This window comes from Sinocyclocheilus grahami, unplaced genomic scaffold (assembly GCF_001515645.1).
Source record: "Sinocyclocheilus grahami isolate Dianchi unplaced genomic scaffold, SAMN03320097.WGS_v1.1 scaffold2207.1, whole genome shotgun sequence".
In the NCBI taxonomy this organism is placed as follows: Eukaryota; Metazoa; Chordata; class Actinopteri; order Cypriniformes; family Cyprinidae; genus Sinocyclocheilus; species Sinocyclocheilus grahami.
Window position 1 is genome coordinate 40,546 of NW_015507386.1, and position 17,494 is coordinate 58,039.

General features: G+C 34.7%; 1 protein-coding gene across 1 annotated transcript in view; it reads left to right on the forward strand.

The window, feature by feature from the left end:
* Positions 1–17,494, forward strand: part of LOC107574389 (ras GTPase-activating protein 3) — a 52,100-nt gene that overhangs the window by 24,439 nt on the left and 10,167 nt on the right. Inside the window, exons 7-20 of the mRNA XM_016260826.1 lie at positions 914–994; positions 1,904–2,044; positions 4,558–4,819; positions 6,330–6,478; positions 8,145–8,259; positions 9,064–9,138; positions 9,217–9,340; positions 12,006–12,112; positions 12,191–12,268; positions 13,311–13,388; positions 13,647–13,720; positions 13,817–13,864; positions 16,063–16,181; positions 17,218–17,300. Of these exons, the coding sequence (XP_016116312.1) occupies positions 914–994; positions 1,904–2,044; positions 4,558–4,819; positions 6,330–6,478; positions 8,145–8,259; positions 9,064–9,138; positions 9,217–9,340; positions 12,006–12,112; positions 12,191–12,268; positions 13,311–13,388; positions 13,647–13,720; positions 13,817–13,864; positions 16,063–16,181; positions 17,218–17,300 (1,534 nt within the window). The remainder of the gene's footprint in view (positions 1–913; positions 995–1,903; positions 2,045–4,557; positions 4,820–6,329; positions 6,479–8,144; positions 8,260–9,063; positions 9,139–9,216; positions 9,341–12,005; positions 12,113–12,190; positions 12,269–13,310; positions 13,389–13,646; positions 13,721–13,816; positions 13,865–16,062; positions 16,182–17,217; positions 17,301–17,494) is intronic.

Consider the following 17,494-nt stretch of genomic DNA (forward strand, 5'->3'; position numbering starts at 1 on the left):
TGCTCACCAAGCCTGCATTTATTTGATCCAAAATACAGCAAAAGCAAATATGACATATTTTTACTATTTATATTAACTGTATAATAATGTATAAAAACAATAATAGTGCTTTCTATGTGAATATGTGTTAAACTGTCATTTATTTCTGTGATCAAAGCTGTATTTTCAGCATCATTACTTACATATTGCTGATTTGCTGCTCAAGAAATGTTTATTATTATTATTATTATTATCAATATTTAAAACAGCTGAGTACTTTTTTTCAGGATTCTTTGATGGATAGAAATATCCAAAGATCAGCATTTATCTGAAATAAAAATGTATACACTATACCATTCAAAAGCTTGGAGTCTGAATTATTTTTTTTGAGAAAGTAATTATAGAAATTAATACTTTTATTTAGCAAGGATGCTTTAAATTGATCAAAAGTGATTATTTCAGATAAATGCTGTTCTTCTGAACTTTCTATTCATCAAAGAAACTATCTTTTTCTATTTGAAAAAATTATACTCAGCTGTTTTCAACAACAATAATAATAAAAATAATAGTAATAAATGTTTTTTGAGCAGCAAATCAGAATATTAGAATGATTTCTGAAGGATCGTGTGACTGGAGTAATGATGCTAAAAATTCAGCTTTAAAATCACAGAAATAAATTACATTTGAAACTATATTAAAATAGAAAAAAGTTAATTTAAATGGTAAAAATATTTCAGAATTTTACTGCTTTTGCTGTACTTTGGATCAAATAAATGCAGGCTTGGTGAGCAGAAGAGACTTCTTTAAAAAACATTAAAAATCTTACCGTTCAAAAACGTTTGACTGGTCGTGTATATTAAATGTTTTTATATTTATTTATCAAGTCTGAGTGCTCGTGATCATACATGGAGTTGTGTGTGTTTTCTCTGCGCAGGGTTCTGGAGTGCCAGGATCTGCCGATAGTGAATAACCAGTGTGATCCGTATGCTGCCGTCTCGTTACTCGGCTCGTCCAGGTGAGATCAAACCTGAAAGCATCGCCGCTCATCTAGTTTATAAGTGCAGATTAGATCTGTCCAATGGCACGGTTCCTACAGCCGTCAGGACAGCAGTTTGTAAAAATAAAAGCATGCTTGCAGTAATTGATCAATTATTATTTATTTTAAAATGGAAAACAAAATACAATTATAATATGTGACCCTGCAGCACAAAAGCAGTGTTGAGTCGCTGGGGGATATTTGTAGCAATAGCCAACAATACATTGTATGGGTCACAATTATACATTTCTCTTTTATGCCAAAAATCATTAGGATATTAAGTAAAGATCATGTTCCATGAAGATATTTAGTAAATGTCCTACCGTAAATATATCAAAACTTAATGTTTGCTTAGTAATATGCATTGCTAAGAACTTCATTTGAACAACTTTAAAGATGATTTTCTCAATATTTCGATTTTTTTGCACCCTCAGATTCCAGATTTTCAAATATTGTCCGATCCTAACAAACCATACATCAATGTTAAGCTTATTTATTCATCCCTTATGACTGGTTTTGTGGTCCAGGGTCACATATTAATTCTTAAATACGCTACCATTCAAAAGTTTGGGTTCAGTAAGATTTTTAATGTTTCTGAAAGGAGTCTCTTCTGCTCGCCAAGCCTGCATTTATTGATCCAAAATACAGTAAACGAGTGAAATATTATTTCAGTGTGAAACAGCTGTTTTCTATGTGAATATCTGTTTAAATGTAATGTATTTCTGTGATGCGCAGCTGTATTTTCAGCATCATTCCTCCAGTCTTCAGTGTCTCATGATCTTCAGAAATCAGTATAATATCGTACCCACTGTATGTGTATGTATGATCTGCATTGTGTTGGATTTATTGATTTTTATTGGACAAATAAAAAAAGGCTCTGAATTGTAGTATTTCCTATGGGTGCCCACTTTTGTCCACGAAGGACAAAATAAGAAGTTTTTATTTTTTCTCACAGGTGACCAAACCGCTGAGCTACACCAAACGCCAGTTTGACGTGGAAGAGGACGACGTGGACAAGCTCGCGCTCAAGTGAGTGTGTGTGAGTGTGTGTGTGTGTGTGTGTGTGTGTGTGAGAGAGAGTGTGTGTGTGTGTGTGTGTGTGTGTGAGAGAGAGTGTGTGTGTGTGTGTGTGTGTGTGTGAGAGAGAGTGTGTGTGTGTGTGTGTGTGTGTGTGAGAGAGAGTGTGTGTGTGTGTGTGTGTGTGTGTGAGAGAGAGTGTGTGTGTGTGTGTGTGTGTGTGTGAGAGAGAGTGTGTGTGTGTGTGTGTGTGTGTGTGAGAGAGAGTGTGTGTGTGTGTGTGTGTGTGTGTGAGAGAGAGTGTGTGTGTGTGTGTGTGTGTGTGTGAGAGAGAGTGTGTGTGTGTGTGTGTGTGTGTGTGAGAGAGAGTGTGTGTGTGTGTGTGTGTGTGTGTGAGAGAGAGTGTGTGTGTGTGTGTGTGTGTGTGTGAGAGAGAGTGTGTGTGTGTGTGTGTGTGTGTGTGAGAGAGAGTGTGTGTGTGTGTGTGTGTGTGTGTGAGAGAGAGTGTGTGTGTGTGTGTGTGTGTGTGTGAGAGAGAGTGTGTGTGTGTGTGTGTGTGTGTGTGAGAGAGAGTGTGTGTGTGTGTGTGTGTGTGTGTGAGAGAGAGTGTGTGTGTGTGTGTGTGTGTGTGTGAGAGAGAGTGTGTGTGTGTGTGTGTGTGTGTGTGAGAGAGAGTGTGTGTGTGTGTGTGTGTGTGTGTGAGAGAGAGTGTGTGTGTGTGTGTGTGTGTGTGTGAGAGAGAGTGTGTGTGTGTGTGTGTGTGTGTGTGAGAGAGAGTGTGTGTGTGTGTGTGTGTGTGTGTGAGAGAGAGTGTGTGTGTGTGTGTGTGTGTGTGTGAGAGAGAGTGTGTGTGTGTGTGTGTGTGTGTGTGAGAGAGAGTGTGTGTGTGTGTGTGTGTGTGTGTGAGAGAGAGTGTGTGTGTGTGTGTGTGTGTGTGTGAGAGAGAGTGTGTGTGTGTGTGTGTGTGTGTGTGAGAGAGAGTGTGTGTGTGTGTGTGTGTGTGTGTGAGAGAGAGTGTGTGTGTGTGTGTGTGTGTGTGTGAGAGAGAGTGTGTGTGTGTGTGTGTGTGTGTGTGAGAGAGAGTGTGTGTGTGTGTGTGTGTGTGTGTGAGAGAGAGTGTGTGTGTGTGTGTGTGTGTGTGTGAGAGAGAGTGTGTGTGTGTGTGTGTGTGTGTGTGAGAGAGAGTGTGTGTGTGTGTGTGTGTGTGTGTGAGAGAGAGTGTGTGTGTGTGTGTGTGTGTGTGTGAGAGAGAGTGTGTGTGTGTGTGTGTGTGTGTGTGAGAGAGAGTGTGTGTGTGTGTGTGTGTGTGTGTGAGAGAGAGTGTGTGTGTGTGTGTGTGTGTGTGTGAGAGAGAGTGTGTGTGTGTGTGTGTGTGTGTGTGAGAGAGAGTGTGTGTGTGTGTGTGTGTGTGTGTGAGAGAGAGTGTGTGTGTGTGTGTGTGTGTGTGTGAGAGAGAGTGTGTGTGTGTGTGTGTGTGTGTGTGAGAGAGAGTGTGTGTGTGTGTGTGTGTGTGTGTGAGAGAGAGTGTGTGTGTGTGTGTGTGTGTGTGTGAGAGAGAGTGTGTGTGTGTGTGTGTGTGTGTGTGAGAGAGAGTGTGTGTGTGTGTGTGTGTGTGTGTGAGAGAGAGTGTGTGTGTGTGTGTGTGTGTGTGTGAGAGAGAGTGTGTGTGTGTGTGTGTGTGTGTGTGAGAGAGAGTGTGTGTGTGTGTGTGTGTGTGTGTGAGAGAGAGTGTGTGTGTGTGTGTGTGTGTGTGTGAGAGAGAGTGTGTGTGTGTGTGTGTGTGTGTGTGAGAGAGAGTGTGTGTGTGTGTGTGTGTGTGTGTGAGAGAGAGTGTGTGTGTGTGTGTGTGTGTGTGTGAGAGAGAGTGTGTGTGTGTGTGTGTGTGTGTGTGAGAGAGAGTGTGTGTGTGTGTGTGTGTGTGTGTGAGAGAGAGTGTGTGTGTGTGTGTGTGTGTGTGTGAGAGAGAGTGTGTGTGTGTGTGTGTGTGTGTGTGAGAGAGAGTGTGTGTGTGTGTGTGTGTGTGTGTGAGAGAGAGTGTGTGTGTGTGTGTGTGTGTGTGTGAGAGAGAGTGTGTGTGTGTGTGTGTGTGTGTGTGAGTGAGTGTGTGTGTGTGTGTGTGTGTGTGTGAGAGTGTATATGTGTGTGTGCAACTATCTAAATAATTTTTTTGCTATTTTAGTATTAATTTATATTCTATTGTATATTTTGAATTAGCTTTTTAGTTTTATATTTTCAGTTCAATTTCATTTTAATTTTAGTTTAAGTTTTAGTAATTATGTTATGTGGGTTTGTCATTTTTATTAATATTTTTTCTATTTATTTTAAATTTAGCTCATTTTTATTTCACTGTAATAATTTTGATACTTCATCTTAAACCTATTTTAGTTCAGTTAGTTAGCTGTTTTAATTTTTGTACATAAAAACCTAAATAATAAAAAAAATAATATTTTTATTTCGATGATTTGCAATAGTTGTAGTTGGCATGAGCAGCACTGGTGCTAGTAATCGGTAACCTGTGTTCTCAGGGTGGATCTGTGGAACGCCAGCAATCTGAAGTTCGGAGATGAGTTTCTGGGAGAGGTACGGGTGCCGCTGAAGGTGCTGGGACAGTCGGGTGTTCACGACGCATGGTACTTCCTGCAGCCCAGAGATAACGGCAATAAATCGGTGAAGGCTGATGAGCTGGGCTCGTTACGACTCAACATCGTTTACACGGAAGACCATGTGTTCCCCACGGAGCATTATAACCCGCTCCGAGACCTGCTGCTGCAGTCGGCGCACATCGAGGTCAGTGATGAAAACTGAGTATATAGTACTAACCTATAGTAACCTATAACCTATAGTAGATAGTACTAACCTATAGTAACCTATAGTATATAGTACTAACCTATAGTAACCTATAACCTATAGTATATAATACTAGCCTATAGTAACCTATAACCTATAGTATATAATACTAACCTATAGTAACAAAGTATATAATACTAGCCTATAGTAACCTATAACCTATAGTAGATAGTACTAACCTATAGTAACCTATAACCTATAGTATATAATACTAACCTATAGTAACCTATAACCTATAGTATATAGTACTAACCTATAGTAAACTATAGTATATAGTACTAACCTATAGTAACCTATAACATATAGTATATAATTCTAACCTATAGTAACCTATAGTATATAATACTAACCTATAGTAACCTATAACCTATAGTATATAGTACTAACCTATAGTAACCTATAGTGTATAGTACTAGCCTATAGTAACCTATAACCTATAGTAGATAGTACTAACCTATAGTAACCTATAACCTATAGTATATCATACTAACCTATAGTAACCTATAGAAAAGGGGTGGCGAACGTCGGTCCTGGCGAGCTGCAGCCCTGCAGAGTTTTGCTTCAACCCTAATCAAACACAACTGAACAAGCTAATCAAGGTCTGAATGGTTATTAGGAAGCTACAGGCAGGTGAGTTTTAATTAACATATAGTATATAATACTAACCTTTAGTAACCTATAGTATAAAGTACTAACCTATAGTAACCTATAACATATAGTATATAATACTAACCTATAGTAACCTATAATACATTAAACATAGATTTCACTGAATGAGCAGGAGTTTGATGAAATAATTTTTTATAGTAGTATAAGTATAGTCGAGTCAAAAGATCACAGCGGTTAAATCCTAAAAGAATAAATAGATAAATTGGAATAAATAATAATAGTAATAGAAAATACAATGCGATTCAAAAAGGTATGAGGTGATCATATTCCCATTTAAGTTTTTCCAAGTAAATCTCGTTTGAGACCCTGGACCACAAACCAGTTATAAGGGTAATTTTTTTTTAAATTTAGATTTATGCATCATCTGAAAGCTGAATAAATGAGCTTTCCATTGATGTATGGTTTGTTAGGATCGGACAATATTTGAAAATCTGGAATCTGAGGGTGCAAAAAAATCTAAATATTGAGAAAATCATCTTTAAAGTTGTTCAAATGAAGTTCTTAGCAATGCATATTACTAATCAAACATTAAGTTTTGATATATTTACGGTAGGAGATTTACTAAATATCTTCATGGAACATGATCTTTACTTAATATCCTAATGATTTTTGGCATAAAAGAGAAATGTATAATTGTGACCCATACAATATATTGTTGGCTATTGCTACAAATATCCCCCAGCGACTTAACACTGCTTTTGTGCTGCAGGGACACATTTGTCATTATTGATCAGTCGTGATCTCTCTAGCGGTGTTGATTTGGGGTGTGTTTGTGTTGCAGCCTGTTTCAGCGTCCGCGGCTCATATCTTGGGCGAGGTGTGTCGTGAGAAGCAGGAGGCGGCTGTTCCTTTGGTGCGACTTTTCCTGCACTATGGCAAAATCGTGCCTTTCCTCAGTGCCATCGCCCACGCCGAGATCAGCCGCACGCAGTGAGTACAGACCAGAGTTGGGTTACTGTATTCTAATTACTTTTCCTGATAACGTAAATTTATGTAATTTGATTACAGTTAATATACTGTAAAAAATGCAGTTGCATATTTTCCAGTTTACGAAAACTTCAAAAATATTCTATAAAAAGTCTCAAATACTAAAAAATGCTATTTTCTTGTAAATGCATCCTTGTCAGACCAACAAAATAACCCTAAATGTTGCCCCAACTTTTTACACAGTCTTTTTTTTTCATCCAGGAAACTACATTTTAAAAATAAATTACCTCAACCACAGTAATTGTAGTTTCAGTTGATGTGACAAGAATTGTTCTACTATGCATGATCAAACCAATTTACGTTGGCGAAACAATGTATCTTTACCGAGAATAACTAAAAAATTAAAACTATTTAAAACTTTTTAAACTATTGTTGCTTACTGCATCAAGTTGCCTTATTTGTTTTAGGTTTTCTCAACTATTTATTTTCTACAGTGTAGTGTCGTAATAAAATTACGTTACTTAAGTTACAAATGCAGTGTTATAAAAAAAAGAAGAAGTAAAAAACATGTTTTGCCCATCAGTATGGCCTTTAATAAATCACCAGAGAATGCGAGCTAATGCAGACGAGTCCTACAACATTTAGATGCAATGAAATGTTTGTATCATATTTCAAAATGTTGCACTCCATTTCACATATTTTAGTCTGGCATTATAGTTTGGGAACAAGTGTGTACAAGTCACAATAACACTAATATAATAAAAATAAATGACTCATCAGAATGAGATCCTCGTCGCATCGCGTTCTTCTTCTGAGGTAAATTCAAAGCTTATTCCTCACAGCGCATCTTCCTCCAAAAATAAAAGAATCCTAAATGAACTTGATAAATCCTAATGCTTTATTTACGGAGGTGATGTGGGTGTTTAAATGTTCGCGCGTCTCAAGCCTGGTTTCACGTGGATGATTATCCTAAAGAGCGCGATGTGCGTGTTACAGATAATGAACTCTGATGGGAAAGGCTGTAACTCGCGATTACTTTATCAGAGAATATTTGTTTTCGACGTAAAAATAGACACTTCAAGCTTTTTTTAAAATATATTTCTCTTGTCTGTGTCAAGTATTCGCTGAGTCTTTGTTCATTTTAGTGATGCGTTTCAGGAGACTGAGACGGCAGAAAGCGGACCCTGTTTGTTTTCTTTATTTTACAAAAGCACAATGTTTTGTTTTGTTGATATGATGCGAGTGTATACAAATAAAAGTTGACATTTTACAGTTTCAAATGATGTATTACTCTTATCTGTATGATGCAAAATTACAAAACATTTAAAGTTCTTTTCACTGCTGTCAGGAAAATATGCAAGTGATCGTTCAAGTTGCTGTTTTGATATTTATGTAATTTTTCAGTCAATATTAAATTACTGAAAGAATTATGAGTTTCGCTTTGTAGTGTATTTTTTAGGTTTGATAACTTGAAAAGTAAAGTAAACATGAAACTAACTTGAAAGTAAAGTAATCTGATTACTTTTTAAATGCAGTAATCAGTAATCAAATTACAATTTTAAGAAAGTAATTAGTAATTTGTAGTGGATTACTTTTCTTGAGTAACTTACCCAAAACTGGTACAGAATTCTCCTTCCTTGTCTTCCTCACCTTCCTCCCGCTCCTGCAGGGATCCCAACACCATATTCCGGGGAAACTCGCTGACGTCTAAATGCATCGATGAGACCATGAAGCTGGCGGGGATGCATTATCTGCGCGTCACGCTCAAACCCATCATCGATGAAGTGAGTCTGTCTCAGTCTGAGTCTCGTCACGAGCACTGCCTTCACCGTAGTGAGTCGATGTTTCAATTAGCCATTCATAAAGACAGTCACTTGATTCGTTCCTGAATGAATCAGCCGTTCGAACTAATCAATTCAATGAATGATTCAGTGAAAATATCAGTGACTTGCCACCACCTGTCGGCGGTTTTAGATTCACTTTTAACATCTAATTTCAGTTGTTTAAATCATTTAATATTTCTATATTCAAAATTGTATATTTACAACATTAATCTCAACATGAATTTATGAATTCATGCCACCTCTGAGCCTCATTAAACGTCTGAAAATGTACCTACAATGTACCTACTAATTTCATATGATTGGTAACTTATTTGTCTTATTCTATTTCGTATTATATCGTTTTTATTAGAAATTTAAAAAATCTTATAAATATACATTTTTGAATTTGACATAGAAGATGACATACTTTTAATAAACCTATAAAAATGCCATTGCAAAGGTAAAAAGAAAATGCCCCTGTAAATCACCTTAAGGAGTCAAATATCACCTTGTATTAGGAAGGCACATTTTTGATTATCGATCAAAAGGTGCTCCTAAATTTTTTTAAAAGAAAAGAAAGCTCCTAAAAAGAAAACTAAGCATAGAGCCATGTGTAACAGTATATTAGATCCATGCATGAGCTCTTAAAGAGACAGCAGCCTAAATAAACCTGCTGCTGTCTGTCATACGGTCTATTTATCAGCCACCAAAAAATACAGAGATATTAATTTTTGGTCATATCTTCACCGTGTCGTTTGCCTGTAGATCTGCACAGACCACAAACCCTGCGAGATCGACCCCGTCAAACTGAAGGAGTCCGAGAACTTGGACGCCAACAGGGTGAGTCTAAATGGTTTAGGGCAATTAATTAATGAGTTAGATTAAATAACATATATATTGTACCATATGAATCCTCAGGAAAACTTGCGTCAGTACGTGGACCGGATCTTTAACGTGATCACCAGCTCGGGTGTGAGCTGCCCGACGGTCATGGGTGACATCTTCTTCTCGCTGCGAGAGTCTGCGGCGTCACGCTTCGAGGGTAAACGCTCACACCAGCAGAAGAGACAAGTTTTTCATCTAATATTTACTGTATTTCAGCTTGCTTTCAATTACTACAAAATATTTTAATAGTTTTAGTTAACAATAACTATTCTGTAAAGATCAAACTATTATTTTTGAATAAGCTGTTATTTTTATATTTTCAGTAGTTTAGGTTTTGGTTAAATTGTTATTTGTATATTTGTCGGTGTATTTTTATTATTATTATTTAAATATTTCTATATAGCTTTAATTAATATTTCTTTTGTTTAGTTTGAATAATTTCAACTATTTTAGATTTAGTTTGTAGCCAAGGCAGCATTTCTCATTTCTAAGTTAAATTTTTTATATAATATTTATTTATTCTTTTTTTTTAGCTTGATTGCAATTACCTGAAAATGTTTTTTAATCATTTTTAGTTTTATAGTTTTCTGTTTATTAGCAGTTTTATGGTCTCAAGCAGCTGGAAGGCAGTCACATGCATTAAGACTGAACCAGCAGGAGTTTGATGACAGTAATAAGTGTCCTGTAATCAGGCGTTTGTTTCCCTCATACTTGTTCTTGTGTTCTGCACTGCCTTCTGTTTACTTTAGCTGCTGCGTTGAATTGTCAGTGTTATACTGCCACCTTCAGATCACAAATGAACACTGCAGGGAACCAGATTGGCTTTGTTTTAGTCCAGAGGCTTCAGTAAAGTGATCCGTGATGGTGATGGTGATGATGGTGGCTTGGTTGAGATTTTAAAACAAGCCCCAAATTAAATAAATAAGTAACACAAATAAATCTCTTCATATAAATAAACTAAGGCTTTGTCTGTGCTCTTTCCTTTTAAAATTAGAGGCAACCACTGCATTTTAATCACGATCCAAACAAAGATGCTGCGTACATGCAACACGAGCAGTTTTTAATCTAAATTAGATTGTATAATTTCGAAATCTGAAGCAAAAACAGAATGGTTTGACTTCAATTTTGTGAAACTATACATAAAAATATCAGCATGAAACAGAAACAGCAGACGAGCTAAACCATGTTTTGTCACAAGTTTTTTACAGTAAATGGGTTAACTTAGAGGCGATGCATGAGAGAGCAAAAGCTAATTTATTTTTGTTTTCACAGACTGTTGATGGGCTGGCAGACAACAAAAGCAAATCTTAGCCAGAATATTAAGCGCTAACAGCCTCAGTCACCATTGACTTTCATTGCATGTGTTTTCCACACAATTGTGAATGGTGACTGAGTCTTTGGTTTTGCTAAAATGTCTTTTGTATTTTGTGAAAGAAAGTCATACAGGTTTGGAACAACATGAAGGTGAGTAAATTATGACAATTTATTGGGAAAACAGTCCCTTTAACAGTTACATAGCCTTTGTACCTTACTACTGTATACCAGTCATTTATTTATTTAATGTTGTTTTTAAAATGTTAGTATCTTCTTGCCATTTTTCTCTATACAATACTTTTACTGAGGTGGCTCAGTTTGTTTAATCCATCCATCCCTAGTCAGCATTTTCAGAAAGGGACCCAATTAATGGGGGGATTGTTAAAATACATTCAGACTCCTGTGAGCTTTTTGAGTCTGATCACACTAATGCTGCTGCTCCAGAGCTCGCAAAATTTCAAAATCCCTGGTAGCTAGGGATGTAACGATTCACTTAACTCACGATTCGATTCGATTCACGATTTAGATTTTTCGATTCGATTCACGATTATTATATATAAATTTAAATGTGTCCTGTTATTATTACTTGGACAAAATGCTGCACATTTCTTTGTGAAATTGAAATATAACACTGTAATAATATACTAATATAGCACTTGCGTATTACTTCTCTTTTGTTGGTTTTGATTGCTTCTATTGTCCTCATTTGTAAGTCGCTTTGGACAAAAGCATCTGCTAAATGACAAAATTTAAATATAATGTAAATGTAAATAACAAAACTACATTGACATTTTAAAACAAGCCCCAAATAAAATAAATAAGTAACACAAATAAAATAAATCTCTTCATATAAACAAAATAAGGCTTTGTCTGTGCTCTTTCCATTTAAAATTAGAGGCAACCACTGCATTTATTCTTGATCCAAACAAAGATGCTGCATACATACAACATGAGCAGTTTTTAATCTAAAAATTTTATAATTGTATAATTAATTGTATAATTTAGAAATTTGAAGCAAAAACGATATGGTTTGACTTAGGGTTAGGGTGAAACTATACATAAAAATATCTGCATGAAACAGCGGACGAGCTGAATGAGACGCAGATTCACTCTCTGCCAGCTGGTGGCGCTTAAAGCGTTTCCTCGGTTTCCGCTGTAAACAAAGCAGTGCTGCGCATATGAACGTTAATATGCATTATACAGAGGCAAGAGGAAAAGAAAAAATACCATCTAAACATTTCTAAAGACAGTCAGTTCCCCTCAGACATACATTCATAATAATTAATTAATTTATGCATTTAGCAGATGCTTTTATCCAAAGCGACTTACAGTGCATTCAGGCTGTACATTTTTTACCAGTAAGTGTGTTCTCTGGGAATCAAACCCACAACCTTTTGCACTGCTAACGCAATGCTCTACCACTGAGCCACAGGAACATTATAAATCTATTTGAATCGGCTCGCGGTTAATCGTTGCATCCCTAATTGGTGGCGTGTGTGTTTTTGCAGTTGACCCGGATGTGCGGTACACAGCTGTTAGCAGTTTCATCTTCCTCCGTTTCTTTGCTCCCGCCATCCTCTCTCCGAACCTCTTCCAGCTGCGTCCTCATCACCCGGTGTGTACCGCCTCCTCTCTGTTTTCCATCTAATATTTAACCGGATGTGTTATTTTGATCATTTTTGTCTCTGTAAAGGATCCGCACACGTCTCGGACGCTGACGCTCATTTCCAAAACCATCCAAACTCTGGGAAGCCTGGCCAAGTCCAAATCTGTAAGTGAACACTATCAATAGGTATTTACCGTTACAAATCCTGATGTGCTACATTATTTGTGCGATAACGTAATATAATGCATATAATGTAATATAATATTCACATAGTATCATATTAAACCATTGTAAATATAATTAATAAACACTATAAGAGAAACTGTCCTTTTTCTGTTATGATGTCACTTTCTGAAATATAATCCAGTGTTATTTTAATATTGTTTATATACTATTATAATATTTATTAATATTTGAATGATTTATTTTTATATTTTCAGTTTTATTTTTTATTTTATTTTACGTTTTAGTACTTTTCTTATGTGCTTCTGTCATCTTAATATATATTTTTATATAGCTTCAATACATTTTTCTTCCAGTTTCAGTCATTTTGTTATGTGCTATTTTTATTCGTTTTTAGATATTACTTTATAGCTTTAATTTATCTTTCAGTTTTAGACATTTCATTTTGTGCTTGTGACATCTTCAATTTTTTATATTTTTTATATTTTTTCTTTTAGCTTTAGTAATTTTGTTACATGCTTTTCGTATTTTTATTCGTTTTTTATGTAATTCTATATAGCTTGAATAAAACATTTTTATAAAAAAATTTTTTTAAATTTTTTAAATGTGCTTTTGTCATTTATTAGTTTTTAGGATTTTTCTGTGTTTTTACAGTATATAACCTGAATTATTTTCTTTTTCTTTCAATTTTAGTTGAACTTATTGTATTTCAGTTTGTTGCCAAGGCAACACTTCAGATATTTTTTTTAAATATTTAATGTAATATTTATATTTAATTTGATTTCAGCTTGATTTAAATGACCAAAAACAAACCATTATTTTTAAAAGCGGGTAATGTCATAGCATAACGAGGTTGAACAGAAAGACACATTTTTGCACAAAAAAATACATATGTAGATTTAATGTTTTTTTTTTTATATACTCCATAACTCATCAAAATGTAGTGATGATGACATGACAGAAAAAACACTTCTGTGCTGTTCCTCTTCGTAAAATAATGAACGCTCTCGTCTCTCTCTGGCAGGCCAATTTCAAAGAGTCCTACATGGCTGCGTTCTACGACTACTTCAACGAGCAGAAGTACGCCGATGCAGTGAAGAACGTGAGTGCCTATCATATATATATATATATATATATTCCTGTAGTGTTAGTGTTAGAAAATGAGTAGATAGAATAAAAAAAGAATTGAGAACGTTAGTGTTAGAAGATTGTTTTTTGAATAAAAAGAAAACAAGTAGTAAAGAAAAAGAATTGAGAGCGTTAGGTCAAGGCTAGAGGGAAGAGATGTGTTTTTAGCCGTTTCTTGAATGTATATCTATATCAGAGATGCTGATGTGAGCCGCGTGTGTCTGTGTGGCAGTTCCTGGATCTGATCTCGTCCTCGGCCCGCTGGGATCAGAAGAGCATCGAGACGCCCATCATGCTGAAGGAAGGGTGAGAGACGCTCACAGCCCTCACAGCTCACTGTATTAGTGCCAGAACAATCAGCATGTGTGTGTGTGTGTGTGTGTGTTTCTCTGCTGGACGCAGGAGCGTTAAACTCCTTATTAAGAGGTTTGATGCCAAAGGCTCTGGCAGGTAAGCTGGCGTTGTGACCTTTGACCCTTAACCCCCTGACCCGGTGTCTCTGTTGTTCTCCTGATGTTCCTGCTGGTCTCTCCCTTTCCTGTTAGCAGGGTTGGGCTTTTAAGTGTATCAAAATAAACGACAAAATACAGCAGCCACACCTTGTATCAAAATAAACTACTGTATTTTTGTATTTTAAAAATACTTTTACAATTTCTTAGCAAACCTTCCATCAATTGATCTATCTATAAGTTGATTAGGGTTCGGATTAGACTTCAATTAGGGTACAATATTAAGCAATCAAATATTTATTTAGCAAACATTGGACACCTATTTGGATTTTAACATTTTAGCATTTCAACAATTATTAAATGATCAATATGTTTTGATTTAGAGAAACGTAATCAGAAAGTAGCAACAGAACTTCAACTCCAACCACTGAATCTATTGAGAGCCGTAGAAGTATAGAGGACACATAAACACATTAATAGTGTAGTAACGAGTGTTTTTATGATGTCATCACGTAGACTTGTTACAAAGTATTTTAAAACTACAATAGCACTGAAGTATTTTGATACAAAATATGAAGCCATTTTCATCAACCCTATCAAATCCTATTTTATATTTGAAATATGTATTTGAAATACATGTATCATAAATACTGGCCATCCCTGCCTGTTAGTGAGCACAGACACACGCACCCTTTCTAGTGTGCAAACCCTTCAGAGAGCATGAGACTCTCGGCGAGGTTTCACTGAACTTGCTCTTAGACGAGAAATATATATATATAATATATATGAGAAATATATATGCTTATATGAGCACAGTTTGAGACGCTGCTGAGATCTGGAGACAATAATCTGCTAGTAATAAGACTGCATCAGTGTTATTTACGTACCATAGATTTACTGTTACAGTTTTTGTTAATGTTTTGAATTAGGTTTTATTTTTTGGTATTATCTTTCCGTTTAATTTCAGTTAAAGTTTTAGTATTTTTATGTTTTTTTGTTTGTCATTTTTATTATGAATAATTAATTTTTATTTATTCATTTTAGTTTGTTTAGTTTTACTTAATTTGGTACTTCAAGTTAAAGTAAAAAAATATATAGTTATTTTAAAATATGTATATATATAGTTTTTAATAATCTTAGTTTATTTAATTTTAGTTATTGTAGTACTTCAAGTATAATAAGCAAAAAATGTGAAGTGTTGCCTTGGCAACTAGCTGAATAAAATTCAGTTATAAAAATGGTGAATAAAATTTTTTATATTTATTTTATTTGTATGTTTTTTGTTTGTCATTTTTATCATGTCTATATAATTTATTTGTTTATTTACTTTTTTTTTCATTTTAGTTTGTTTAGTTTTACTTAGTTTGGAACTTCAAGTTAAAGTAAAAAATGTTTTTTATTTATTTAAAAATATGTATATATAATAATTTTAGTTTATTTCATTTTAGTTATTGTAGTACTTCAAGTATAATAAGCAAAAAATGTGAAGTGTTGCCTTGGCAACTAGCTGAAATAAAATTCAGTCATAAAAATAATAAATACATTTTTTTATATTTATTTTATTTTTATGTTTTTTTTTGTTTTTCATTTTTATCATGTCTATATAATTTTTTTTTTTATTGTTTAGTTTGACTTAATTTGGAACTTCAAGTTAAAGTAAAAAAAAAAGTGTTATTTTAAAATATGTATATATAGTTTTTATTCATTTGTATTTAATAATTTTAGTTTATTTCATTTTAGTTATTGTAGTATAATAAACAAAAATGTGAAGTGTTGCCTTGGCAGCTAACTGAAATAAAATTCAGTTATAAAAATGGTAAATTAATTTTTTTAATATATTTTATTTCATAAAGTTTATTTCAAGTAACAAAAACATTTTTTTAAATGGTTTTAGGTTTAATAAACTAGAATAACCTGGAAAGCAGAAATTAAATATACACTTATTTTAACACAATATTTACTAGAATTAATTCAACAAATTTTGCAAATGTAAAAATGCCCATTATACATTCAGAAGACAAATATACATCAGCAGTTACTCAACAGAATCCCAGAACAGATGCAAGATGTTTATTGTGAAAATAATCAGTAATATGATTAATGAGTGCAGTGGTTGGTTTTGTTGCATCAGAACGAGTTGACTATTAATATGTAGTTAGTGTTTGAGTTTGAGTTTAGACTGGTTCTCTGATCTTCCAGATTCATGATCAAACGAGCGCAAGGACGAAACCGCTTCGGTCTGAAGAACTTCAAGTCGAGATGGTTCCGCCTGACCAACCACGAGTTCACCTACCACAAAACCAAAGGTAACGCAAAAGGTTTGTCCCATACTCTGTCTACAGGTGTGTGAGGCGTCTGCTGTTCATCTGTGTTTGTGAAGAAACAGAACATCAACACTAATGAATATCTGAATAACACGCCATATAAAGAAACATTTGAGTTGGTAATTACTGTAAAAACACTGATTCTCTTTGATGCATGAACTGTTACAATTTAAAAAAGTTTATTTTACTTCAAAACTATAAATATATGTGTTTTTCAAAATTATAATAGAAATAGAAATAATGGCAAATATACAGTACATTTGAAAAATTTGGGGTCAGTAAGATTAAAAAAAAAAAAAAAGAACACTTTTTTTCATCAAGGATGCATTAAATTGATCAAAAGTGACAGTAAAGACATTTATAATGTTACAAACGTAATAATAATTCAAATAAATGCTGTTCTTCTGAACTTTCTGATCATCTGTGAATCCTGAAAAATAAAATGCATCACAGTTTCCACAGAAATATTGTGCAGCACGACTGTTTTCAGCATTGATAATAATCAGAAATGTTTCTCGAGCAGCAGATCAGCATATTATACTGATTTCTGAAGATCATGTGACACTGAAGACTGGAGGAATGATGCTGAAAATACAGCTGCGCATCACAGAAATACATTACAGTTTAACAGATACTCACATAGAAAACAGCTCTGTTTTAAATAGTAAAAATATTACACAATTTTTACTGTATTTTTAACCAAATAAATGCAGCCTCAGTGAGCAGAAAAAATTTCTTTCAAAAACATTTAAAAATCTTACCGATCCCAAAGACTTAAAAATATATGAAAACAGTCATATATAGAAATATAGGTACAGAAAAAATGTTTTTTAAAGATGTAGTGGACACCAGAGACAAAGACTGAGCAGAACACACAGAAACCTTGCAGAACACACTGCTTTACACGAATCACTCAAACGTTTTCCTGTCCGTTTGTACATCCATCCTTAAGTGTTCAGTCTGTTTTGTGTTGGTTGCTGATGTGTCTGTGTGGTCATCAGTGCTGATGTGTGTCTGTGGTTGTGTCCAGGAGAGGGCGCTCTGTGCAGCATCCCTATTGAGAACATCCTGGCTGTAGAGAGACTCGAGGAAGAGTCCTTCAAAATGAAGAACGTAAGAGAAACCACTTCAGATTCACATATGTGACCCTGCAGCACAAAAGCAGTGTTAAGTCGCTGGGGGATATTTGTAGCAATAGCCAACAATACATTGTATGGGTCACAATTATACATTTCTCTTTTATGCCAAAAATCATTAGGATATTGAGTAAAGATCATGTTCCATGAAGATATTTTGTAAATCTCCTA